The sequence below is a fragment of the Theropithecus gelada genome, chromosome 18, assembly GCF_003255815.1.
Source record: "Theropithecus gelada isolate Dixy chromosome 18, Tgel_1.0, whole genome shotgun sequence".
Lineage (NCBI taxonomy): Eukaryota > Metazoa > Chordata > Mammalia > Primates > Cercopithecidae > Theropithecus > Theropithecus gelada.
The window spans coordinates 69,791,271-69,804,000 of record NC_037686.1 but is presented as its reverse complement, the minus strand read 5'-3'; the positions used below and the strand labels follow the sequence as shown (position 1 = coordinate 69,804,000).

The 12,730-nt window shown below is 45.9% G+C and overlaps 1 protein-coding gene across 3 annotated transcripts in view; it reads left to right on the top strand.

Moving 5' to 3' along the window:
• The window catches only part of MBP (myelin basic protein), a 150,472-nt gene that overhangs the window by 59,590 nt on the left and 78,152 nt on the right, over positions 1 to 12,730 (top strand). For all 3 annotated transcript variants that reach the window (XM_025365477.1, XM_025365476.1, XM_025365478.1), the window contains one exon: positions 3,380 to 3,467. In XM_025365477.1, the coding sequence (XP_025221262.1) occupies positions 3,380 to 3,467 (88 nt within the window). The remainder of the gene's footprint in view (positions 1 to 3,379; positions 3,468 to 12,730) is intronic.

Sequence of the window (12,730 nt, the reverse complement as noted above, 5' to 3'; positions counted from 1 at the left end):
GGCACAGGCTGGCGCACAGGACACAAACTTCCTCTTCACGCTTTTGCTGCCCACAGCCTCGAAACCAGCCTGGGAAGTGGATACAGAGAAGTGGCTGCTGCTAGGTTACCCCCTCCACGCACTTAAAGCTAAGTGATGTGATGTAAATACCAGCTTTCACTCCGCATCTGAAATGCCTCATTTCTAATATGCGGCACTGTTCTACTCTCCAGTGAGAAGGGCTGCCCACGCCAACGGGAAGACGCTACTGGTCCTCGCCGTGTCCCGCTCGGAGAGACATTAAACATGAAGAAAATGCATCTATGATGTGTAACGACGGTAGCTGAATCGTACTTAATTAATTAGTTCTTAAATAACACTTATTATTTTGTAATTAGTGAAGAATATGATCTGCTACTAGCATAGAAGCTAGATGTAAAAAAAAAATATGACATGAATTCATAGCTGAGGAAGGACTATCGGGAAATTATTTATTTTCCAGGTTTTACTGTCTTCTAAAATTGACTGGATAGATATGAAAAGTGTACATAGTCAGCTGTCTTTGACTCCCTCTGCTGAAAGAGAGACAATCCATTTTAACTATGTTTAAAAAGCTCTCGCCGGGTGCTAGGCACTGTGCTAGGCGTGAGGGATAGGAAGGTGTGTAAGGCATGGTTCTTGTTCTCAAAGAGTTCACCGCGTCACAGGGAGGTGAATAAAACAGTGGGCTGTTCTGAGTTTCTGTAATAGAGACACATGAAAATCCGCAGAAGGTCCCAGGCTGCTGGGAGCCTGGAAGCCATGGGGGTGAGGTCAGAGGCCCCGAGGTGAGGCCCCCAAGGCTCAGCTCTGTGGTGGTGGCTGCTGCTGTTTGTCCTGTAGAGGCTGAGAGTGTTTATTTCAGTCCCGGGAAAGTTTCTGTCCCACTACATCTCTAGCAATGCCAGAAATCAATTTTTGTTCTACTTGGTTGTGTTAAAAAGAAATCTCATTTTTGTTTTGCTCTGTATTTCTTTGATTACTAGTGAGTTTGAACATTATCTGCATTTCATTGCTTATTAGTAACTGTCTCGTGGGACTCTGGGACTCGCCATCTGGAAAGCAGCAGCTTGATTTCTACACCAGCCAACCAGCAACAGAAGCCTGGCAGGTGCACACAAAGTTACAACAAACGTAAACACCTTAATTGTCATTCTAGAATCATTCTAGAATTGTCATTCTAGAATCAGGCAACACCTCTCTCTACAAAACAGAATGAGTGCTCCGATGAGCCGAGCGGAGGAGGTTGGTTTATAAACAGAGACTGAAGAAAGCAGACACAGAAAACAAAATGCAGGCGGATGTGTGGGTGGTTCCAAGATGACTTCCCTCTAAAGGTTAAAGCAGACAGGACTTCCTCATCATCTGGGCTAAACCTGGCCTGCTTGGAAATTGGGCTGTTACCTCTCCTGATTTCTCAGAGGGTCAAATAAAGATCTTCATTTGGGCTTGGTACCACACTTCACACTGGGAACGTCTGCTGGTCCCAGTGCAGGAGCTCAGTCCAAACCAGTGTCCTCTTACCAATTTGATTTCACAACGTGAAGGCAAATTCTTCCCTCCTCAATTTTGTGAGTCCAATAACCCAAGTGTTTTTTATCTGTTAATCACACTAGAGAGCACTGCATTGTGGAAACAGTGCCGTGGACATTGGTTGGTGGGGACCTCGCCCACCCATCCCCTCCTGTCTGCCCAGGGATGGGAATGGATACACACACACACACACACACACACACACACACACACACACACGGGACAGAAGTTTTCCAGAGAGGGCTCTTAGTGACCAGGAGGCGGAGTGTGGGGCCCTGGCTGGTGTGAGCTCAGAGGGCTGGACTTCTCTCCAGGAACAAGCAGCCTGCAGTACATAAGTGAGTCACACTAGGTCTGAATCAGACTTCAGGGTGGTCTTAATGGCTGTGCCTGCCCCTCTCTCCAGAAAGAAAAGAATGTAAAATTGAGACTCTGCACATCTTATAGTCCTGGGTTAAAAGCTCCTAGGAAATGAGAGATTGGGTGGAAAATTGGTACAAAGTTAAGTGCAGAGACCAGGGTGGGGCGCTGCAGAGAGCGGCGCCCGAGAGAAGCAGCCTCCCGGTGCTGCTGGTGGGTGGCACCAGGACCAGTGCGGCTGCCCACAGCACTGACGCCCGCTCAGTGAAAGGCTCCAGTGTGACTCATTCCTCCAGAAATGCTCCTTGCCCGTGTGCATTCTGAGAAGTGAACAGGAATTAGTGCAACACGGTTAGGATTGAAAAACACAAATGTGAACAAGCTGGCTGGTGGTCGTGGAGCCTGGTGAGGTGTGAACAGTAACTGAAATGCCAGCGGGCTATGCAGGCAGCTCTGTGCCTGCTGTCATGACGTCACCTCCAGGATCCCTCTTTCCCTGGCAAAAGCAGGAAGGAGCGTATCATCCACAGTGTGATGCCGTTTATGTGAAGACAGAAAGGAGGGAAAAGAATACACGTGTCATTGTCTGAATGTGCCCAGATGATTGTGCAAAGTCTGGAAGAAGCTGGGAATGCCGGCTGCCTCCCAGAGGAGGAGGGGGCATCCAGGAGACCCCGGGGTTTCAGTGCACAGCTGCTGTGCACTTTCCAGAGCGTTTGAATCATTCAGTGTGCAAGTGTGACATTTCAAAATAGTCAAGTAAATTTGATTACAAAAATATCAAGAAGCTGAACCATATCTTCTCTGCACTGGTGATCGAACTATGTACTGAAAATTTTAAACTCAAAAAACAAGCTCACACTGCCATTTGGGCCCCAAACAACAGGCAAAGGGAGGCCCAGGGAAGAAACTCTGAAGCTGAAGATTCCCAAAGCAGTGGCCGGGGGCTGGCCCCTGCCCCCCACAGCAGGCTGCTTCCTCCCCCGGAATACAAAGGTGCCTCCAAACATCAGCTTCGTTTTCTGTCCCTAAAAGGGCTCATTCTTCCATCAAAGTGGTGCTGACTGGTTCCAGTTAGCCAAAGGTGTCACTGGAGAAGTAAGGCTTGGTGTCAGTTCTGCTGCACAGTGTCACTTAGAATCTAAAGCAGTATCTATGCGGGCTCACCCTTGGCGTGTAGCTAATTTATTTTACCTAGGCTGATATTCCAATTTTTTTGTATAAAACTAAACCAACTGGGTCCAGAAAGTGCTTAGGTGCTTAGGCAGAGAAAACAAGCCAGAATTCAGAATTCAGAATCCTGCACAGAAAACCCTCCTGTGAACCAAGGCTCTATATTCTATCTTGAAAACAGGCATGAAACCGATTGTCTGATAAAAAATGTATAAAGAGACAAATGCATTACAATTGCTTTGTTGATAAAACAGTTTATCTTAAGAAAAGTGTTTGTTATGTTTTCTTTTTCCAGAATGGTGAAACTAACAGGGGAGAACCTGAAAAAAAGACAAACCTGGGTGAACTTTCACGGACAACCTCAGAGGACAACGAAGTGTTTGGTAGGTGACGCAGACGTCGGCAACATGGCGCCACATGGTTATGGCGTGCACCTGCACGCTCACTCGGGGAAGCCTTTGATGTTTTAATTGCATGGGTGATCTATGGATCTGTTCTCATTACTAAAAACATAGAGGCTGGGTTCATTGCTTCATGTCTGTAATCCCACACTTTGTGGGGTCTATGCTAGAGGATCACTTGAGCCCAGGAGCTCAAGACCAGCCTGGGCAACATATGAGACCTTGTCTCTACAAAAAATAAATAAATTAGCCAGGTGTGGTGGCATGCACCTGTGGCCCCAGACACTTGGGAGGCTGAGTTGAGAGGATCACTTGGTCCCAGGAGGGCGAGGCTGCAGTGAGCTATGATTGCACCACTGCACTCCAGCCTGGGCGACAGAGCAAGACCCTGTCTGAAAAAAATTAAAATGTCAACTGCGTAGATATGTGGCAGATAGAGCCCCTTCCTCCCCTCCCACAATCCTTCCCCATCTCAGTTTTGTTTTTGCTTGTATGCCTTGTTGCATACATAGACATTCAGCATTTCCCAGGCTTTGCCTCACTATATGGTGTTTCTCTGATCATCTATTTGTCTAACCCTGTGTGAGCATCAGGAAGCCTAGCAGTGCTCGTAAAAAATAACTAATGAGGAAATGAAATTGCACCAAAGCCTGGATGCTGTGGTGTTTATCTTAACCACAAAGGGTGACTCAGAAGGCATTGGGAAATAACTGTTGTCTGCAGAATTTTACTTTTCTGTATTGCCTTATTGAATATAAATTGCCTTTACATATTTTTATGGTTTGAATGTGTCCCCCAAATTTCGTGTGTTGGAAGTTTTACCCCTACATTTCTATGTTAATTGGACATGAGGCCTTTGGAATGTAACTAGGAGCAGAGACCTAGTCATCAGGGCACTGGGGTGGGGCCCCTGATGAGACCAGTGGCTTTGTAAGGAGAGGAAGAGAGGCCTGAGCCAGCTCTCGCTCTGTATCACCATGCGATGCCACCCACTGTGTCATGGCACACTCACCCGAAGCTGAGCAGATGCCAGGCCATGCCCTGGGACTTCCTGGCCTCAAGAACTGTAAGGAATAAATTTATTTTATCAATTATCCAGTCTCAGGTATTCAGTTATAGCAACAGTAAATGAACTAGGACGGAATCTTAGCATTCATCTTTGTTTCTGCTTCCCCTCTGAGTAAATGACCATGTTCTCATTTGAGGTTTACATTAATGCGATTGGATCCACTTTTCTCATCATGACACTGAGGCTCAGTGACTTGCCCAAGACCACAGGGCTATGCGGGTCCCCAAAGCAGGCGTGTTCTGCTGTGCGCAGCTCTTTGATTTTCTCCATGTATTCCTAAAGCAAAGAGAAAGAGGGGTGGAATGCGCAGATCCTGAGAACTCACTGTAGGTCGAAGGAAAAAGGAGGGATTCTGCGGCTACTAAAATCCTCATCCCTTTCCCCGAGATCAGCCCACCCTGTAGGTCACAGACGACACTCAAGGCAAACAGGCTTCCAGGCCACATTCTCTTTATGGAAAGGCCTTTCTCTATACTTCACCTGTTAGTCAAGATAATTTATGCCGGTTTTTTTTGTTGTTGTTCCTGATTAACTTGTTCTTTTTCAAAAGTCCTTTCTTTTCTATAATGCCATCCTTCTTGAGCGAGCATACATAAAATAGATTTAGTGTTGCCCACTGTTTCGATATTTTAAGTGTCCATGAAAATCAGCATAACCCAAAGGCCCAGAGACTGAAAGCAACAAGGACTCCTTCACTAGAAATGAGACAGGCAAGTGCAAAAGGGACTCAGTGCTCTGCTGACTTCTGCAGACTTTTACGATCTTTATAGGAATTTTCCCGGAGGCCTGAGCATAACTCGCTGCCTTCAAGTAGTGGGGTTTCCATCCTTAGTGGCAGGGGAAGAAGAGGAAGGAGTTGAAGGCAGCCGCGTCCGTGACTAGGAGCAGCAGCGCGCACTCTGGAGCACACTGAGGGTTTCCTAGAATAGACATGCTGTGAGTTTGAATGGGATGTCTTGATGATTTTAAGAATAAATCTGCCTATAAAACTGTAGAATAAAAATTCATTTAGATGATCTCTTTGCTCATACATTTCAGCTACATATATAAAGACATAATAGAAAAGCATGAAGACAAATGTCTAATTTTAGGTTTTACACGTAAATAAAAGTGAGTTCTAGAATTATTTTGGTTAAGCCTACTGATTTTTTTAAGTAAACATCATCTTTATCATTATTCCCCTAGCTAATTCCTTTTAAGATTATTAGTGACATTGGGAGTGGTTCTGTTACCATCAAATACACACACACACACACACACACACACACACACACACACAGAGGTATATATACAGCATGGATACAATATAACGTAAAAAGGTCTTCTATACTCAGCCCTTTCCTTACACTATGAAGATGATATAATTCCTGAAGCCCTTCCAAACGCAGCCCTCCTTAACCTTTTCAGAGAGATACTGAGTTTGGAGAGTTATTATCTAGGATTGAATGTGAAAACTACTGGAAGTGATGGAACTGCAGAATATTTCCATCATTTCACAAACTTGGGTTGTGTTTTGATAGGAAGAGCCATACTTCTGCCTGTTGTGTTTACTGAGATGTTCCCAGGTCCTTGGACACTGGAGCAAGGCTCACATATCTGCTGAATGAACTTCGCTCCCACATTCCAAGCCTTCCTGCCTGTGAGTGTGACCAGGAAGCAGTTCCCCAAGAGTCACCTTCAGGCCTCTGCAGCTGACGCCTGATTCAGGTTGAGTCAGAACGAAGGGGGAAGTGGGAGGAGCTTGTGGTCCGAGGCATCCTGATTTCATCCCACCCTGGGGGAGGCTGGCCCAGGAGGCCTCTGCACTCGCTGTTTAACAATCCCAAGTGATGCCCACCTGGAAGGGCCTATTGAGTTGAGTTGTGAGGCTTATGCTATTGACCTGAATAATTTCCCATTCCTGACCCTTTCCTGCAGCGCGCAGAACTCTACTCTAAAGGCACAGAGTGCTGAAGGAACAGAAACTAAAATGATCTTGGCTATTAGTCTTGACTGTATAACCTTGGAGGCATATATGCAATTTCTTTTTAAATTGTAATGTACAAAGTGACTCTAAATGAGAGCAGCAGTTCCCTCCCACTTTAGGAAAAGTTCTTTCCTTGACGGGAGAGTAAATCCCGTAAGTACAATAGGAACCATTCTTGATGTCCCGTGAGCACTAGGCATCCGTGATCGTGCGATGGTCATCTCTAGGTTCTTGGCAGCCGTTTCATCCACGCATCAGAAGAATGAGCGAGGAATGTGAGACAAGGGCAGAAAGCCATCATCTTTAGCCAACCACCTCTGCAGGACACTCATACCTAAGATCTCTGTGGCGTCAAAAGGCAATAGTGTTGTATTTCAGCTGAGAAGAGAGTCCCCGAGTGAACACTGATTGACGCATTGAAGAGAAAAGTTTGTGCCAGGCGCTGACTCTGGCACGGATGCCATCACTATGGTTCACACATTGAGTGCTCAAAACCGCAAACAGACAACTAAACCAGCACAGCCTTCCTCCTCGTCTCTGTGAAGGCCAGAGCCGGTCATTTTCTTAGCAATCCACTTTGAAATTTTATTTGCCCTTCATCTCCTGGTAAAAATCCCACCAAAGGATTGTTTTCAATCTAAGTAAATAACTCGTGAGAGCACACTTGCAAATATCTTCTGTGATTTTTTTTTTTTTTTTTGACAGCTTTGTGGTTATGCTTAAGACTGTTTTGCCTAGTTACAAAAGGAGGAAGAAAACACTTCAAGACACGACAACCTAGAGAACTGGGTGTTGTCTGAGCTTTGGGGAAGCAGGTCATTTTGCGGTAGACCAGTTGCTGCTAAGTGTTTTCTGACCCACACCCCCACGGGCAGTGCACACACTGTCCTCCTCCGTGGAAACCAGGCAGGAGTCAGTCTCCACCTCTCCTCCCATTGGAGGCAGGAGTGGGAGCTAAACTAATGGTCGGGCTAAACTAAAAGCAGGCAATTCAGTTGAGGTGAGTGAAGTCTTAGGTCTTCCTGAATTATACTAAGGAAGGAGAGGAGTGGCCAAAAGAGGGCACTACTGCCCCGGCGACTGACTGTGGTTCCTCTCGGCCAGGACCGGCATCTCAAAGGCAGGCCTGGAAGGATGTGGACTCCTTGTCACATGTAAGCTAGTTCACTCCACATGTGCCACAGAGGAAGGATGTCCTGCCATGAAAACGTCACCATCCCGCATCTGTGTTCGCTGTGTCCATTTCACGGGGCCAAGTCCTGAGTGTACAGCATGTAAGGGCAAAACCCCGTGAAGAGTCATGAGGAAAACATTCACGACTTCATTGCTCAGACAGTGGAGATAGAGATACCTGTGTTTAATGTTTATTTAAAAAGTATTCATCCCAGAAACATTTAAGTACATATATTGGTGTGTGCGTGTTTTCACTCTTCTTTATTTTATAAAGCTTGAGTTAGCTGATGCTAGGAAAAAAGACCAGGAAACAGTAAAATGTAAATAAAATTGAGAAGATGAAGTGAAGGAAGACCATAAACACATCAACCACATGACAACGGCCGCAGGGAGCCCCACGTTTCGCTCTGAGCTGCCCAGTTGCCCAAGTGGAAGGGGACCCCAGCCAGCCTGAAATCTCTCATTTTACACAGCAGGTGGCAGAGTCCTACCGCCTTTTAGCTGTGTTCATTTTGCCAATGAACTCCTCTTTTTGTGTCTTGGTTTCCCCATACGTAAGTAGGAGTAATCATAAAATGACCTGTGAGTGAGAAACAAGTTGACACATGTGCACGTGTGGGACTCTCCCATCTCCTCGCAGTACTCAGTGAACATGGGCTCGTATTTTCAGAGAGAAGACTCCAGACATTTTTTGAAGGATTCAGAGCTTTGTTTAACAAATACTAAGAACTTTTCCTGCTTAAATTTTTATCACAGATAAAGAGTCACATGGTAGTTAGCGACCTCAAGGTATTTTTATAGCACATGTGGAGATTAGTTTTGTATAGTTATTGATTGTAATAGAATTCAGTAAGAGCCAGTGGTGCAACATCAATCTTCAGCATTGAAAGCCAAGATCCTTATGATCCCTGTGTCTAGCCATCAGAGAACCTGCTATGATCCACAGACAGAATTACAGGAACTTGGGGTCCCTTCCCAGAGCCAGGACTTTGATAGGCATTTCACAGCACAGAGTTCCAGGTCCCAGGTTCTGAGAAAGGCCCAGGAGGAGTTCTGAGTGACTGGTTGCTGAGGCACTGTGTGCCTCTGTTCCATTCAGGGTCGGCAGCAACCTCAAGAGAAGAAGACAGACTCCACATGGGAAACAAGCGGGTATGACCATTGGCTCTGTCATCAACTCTCAATGCAACTGGGGGTGCAACTTCATCTCTCTGTGCCTCTGTTTCCTCCTCCAGAAAACAGGGTTTCCTACTGACCCTCAAGAATTGTTGCAAGTGCTCACTGAGAGAACAATTTGGCCCAGTGTGGTAGCTCATGACTGTAATCCCAGCACTTTGCGAGGCTGAGGCAGGTGGATCACCTGAGGCCAGGAGTTCGAGACCAGCCTGACCGACATGGGGAAACCGCATCTCTACTAAAAAATACAAAATTAACTGGCTGTGGTATCACACACCTGTAATCCCAGGTACTTGGGAGCCTGAGGAGGAGAATTGCTTGAACCCAGGAGGCAGAGGTTGCAGTGAGCTGAGATTGCGCCACTACACTCCAGCCTGGGCAACAAGAGCAAAACTCCGCCTCAAATAAAAAAGAGACAGAGAGAACAGTTACACTACATTACAGGATGCTTTAACATCTCTACTGCTTGAAGCCACGTTCAGACAACGAATAATGAGTGCTACCATTCATTAGTAGTTTTCATGTGCCAGTGAGGACCTGCGTCACATCTGCCGTAAACATTCATTCATCATTGGCACCAGGATGTCCTGCCTATGTGATTTCACCATTCATTTATTAAATCATTTTTGAGCACCTCCAATGTGCCGTGCCATATACTGGAGGTGGAAGAGAGAGGGCAGAGGTTAGAGAAAACAAAATAGAGAAATGGTGGGGCCAGCCCTAGGGAGTTCACACCGTTTGGGGGTGGTTTAATATAGAAAGACATGAAAGGAGGGCATTTTTTTCTTTCATTGTTTTCTAGTGCTGGCCGTGTCATAATGCTATAAGGTAGAGTAAAAAGCTATGTCCTAAGTGAATGAAAAATACTTAAAATGAGATACACAGAAGTTCAGGAGAAGCCGCAGTGGAGATAAATTGGAGCATTTTGAAAGACTGAGGTGGTGACAGGGAGCGGGCAATGATTGGAGGGATGTGACCTGGACAGAGGAATCATACGAAGATTTTCATGTTTTGGTAGAACATCTGTCTTTCCAATGAAGATAGATTTTAAAACATCCAAGAGTAGGCTTAGAAGTTATTTAGATGAGGTTGGAAAAAAGTTTCTATGCTCTAAAAGTTGGAAGGTGTCCAGATACTATTCGGATCGACTCAGATATCACTGCCAACAAAAGAATCACCAGGTTCATGATTTTGGAAAGGAGAGTTTACTTCTTATAAAGGGCTGCAGCCTGCAAGGTGGCCATCCTGACAGGCTGGGAAGCAAAGCCTCCACCAGAGACGAGAGCAGACACTTGGAGGGAGGGAAAGATGAGACAGGAGTTATGCTGAATGGGTTGGCCAAGTTTACGTACTCAATGGCTCATAGGAGAATCCTATGAATATTTATGGAGGAGTCCTAATGAATGTGTACTGAGTGAACATGTATGTTACATACAAGCTGTGTTCACTTTAACATTTCAAGGCATTCTAGTTAGGCCCTGTACATCAAGGGGTGGAACAGGGGCACAAAGGCACTCAATGTACGGCCTCTGTAAACCCACCAGAGCAGGCGGTGGTCAGTGGTGTCTTAGCAGAAGAAAGTTACTGAAATCAGCCTCTTATCTAATCAGAGCTGCAGTTACAGCTTGTGGAACAGGGGGATCTAGCATCATCTCATTGTCATAGCTGCAATTGTTTTCATATTACTTACCTCAAGGCCAGTGCTTGTTTAGGTGAGAGAGGAAAGGAAGCACCCTGTGATGGTTCCATCCTGCCTTAACCCCTGCATGGCATGGCCTCAGGGCTGGTTTATAATTTGCTATCTTTTTTTTTTTTGAGACAGAGTCTCACTTTGTCACCCAGGCCAGAGTGCAGTGGCACCATCTCGGCTCACTGCAACCTCCGCCTCCCGGGTTCAAGCAATTCTCCGCTGAGACTACAAGCGTGCACCACCACGCCGGGTTAATTTTTGTATTTTTTAGTAGAGATGGGATTTCACCATATTGCCTGGGCTGCTCTCAAACTCCTGACCTTGTGATCCGCCTGCCTCGGCCTCCCAAGTGCTGGATGACAGGCATGAGCCACCATGCCTAGCCCATAATTTGCTATCTTATTGCCACAAAGAGTTCATTCCATCTTGCCTGGAGGGGTAGGACCTTTACTTTACATCACCTTTCTAAGAGGCTGTTCCTGTCATATCTAACCACGAAGCCCACCTGTCTCCCATGCCACACTTCTTTATCCCACTGCCTTATTTCGTGTCCTTCACAATGGCCTTTTTTAATTGCATTTACACACTTAGTGTCTTTTTTCTTCCACAAATGCAAGCTTCTCGAAGACGGAGCAGCTTGTATCTGTGCTGGCACTTATTTTTATTTTAATTGATTACCAAGTGGCAGCACTTAGCACTGAAGCAGACACACCAAACACACCAAACGGCTTCTCCAGACCCATGTCTGCTTTCTCCATTTTGGTGTATTTTTACTTGTAATAATATTCCCCTGATTTTTAATCAAAAATATATTTATCATCTTACACATAAGTTAAATTTGATTTATTAAAGTTAATTTTAATAATTTTAATAATGTAATTAAGGTTAATTAGGATTAAATTAATTATAAATAACTAGTGACTAATTTATAAAATTAAATTATTACAATTAAAATTAATTATAATTAATTAAAACAGCTAATTGAATTAATAATTAAAACTAATTAATGAGATTAATTGATGAACTAAAAAATAACTACCTGACATAACTCTGTCCCTTTTTCAATTTTGAATTCGGATCGTTCAACCGATAACATTTTTCTAGGCTGTTTAATGGTCCTGGTTACTGTATTATCCTTTCAAATAGCTCCTAATATTCCATGTGATTGACAAACCATCAGTAATATAATCATTCCCCTGTTGCTTTTCATTTCGGTTGTCTCGAGTTTGCTACTAGAAGACATGCTACAGTTGGCACTTTGATTTGGGTAGGGTTTCTTCTTTCTTTTAATTGTTTTAATAGGCTTCAGTCAAAGTAAGTGAAATGGCTAAATTATTTTCCCCGAAGTCTTGCTGGTGAACTGCCCTTCCCATGGCTGCCCTTCCTGTCACTTGCATCTTGGGGCAGCCTCAGTTGTAAGCTGGTGGGCTGTGGCTGGATGTGGTGGCCCTCAGGCAGGTCTCGTTATGTCCATATGGTGGAGGTTTTTTCTTTTAATATTGATGACATTTGGAAACGGTAAACTTTCCCATGAAAATGTTGAACTGCAGCATCTCTGGAAACTAAAGGTCTGGCCATGGCGTTCTCCCGGCTTGGCTGCAGTCAGCTGACCAAGGAGCCCCCATCTCCAGGGCCTCCAGGTCGGTCCCCTGCGATTTTCCCCCTCCGCGGAATGAGCTGCCTGACCCCACAGGCCTGGAGCTGGAGACTTGGTCCCTCATCTGTTCGAGATTAAAATGACCCTGGGCACCATTCCAGTCACTACGGCCGTGTTCCAAGTTTGCCCACAATCTCGTTTCTTAAAGTGCTGTTTCTTTGGCTCAGGATTCTGCACGCGGGGGTGGGGGTGGGGCTGGAACAGCTCGTCCCCTGTGGGCATCGCATCAGCCTGAGGGGGCTGGGTTCACGCCCCGGGCTGGGGACTCCTGGAGGCCACTCCCTCCCGTGGCTGGCGAGCTATGCGGGGCGTTGCCCGGGTCTGGCCGGGTTGTCAGCCTGAACTGGTGCCCCGGGTTCTCCAGGTCTGGCCTCCCCGCAGCGTGGAGCTGCGGTCCCAGGTGTGTCCTGATAGTCGTAGCCAGAGTGGAGCCACTGCCTGCTGTGACCCAGCCTGGGAGCGCTCCGCATCCCCGCCTCCCCGCATCCCTGCCTCCCCGCCTCCCCGCATCCCC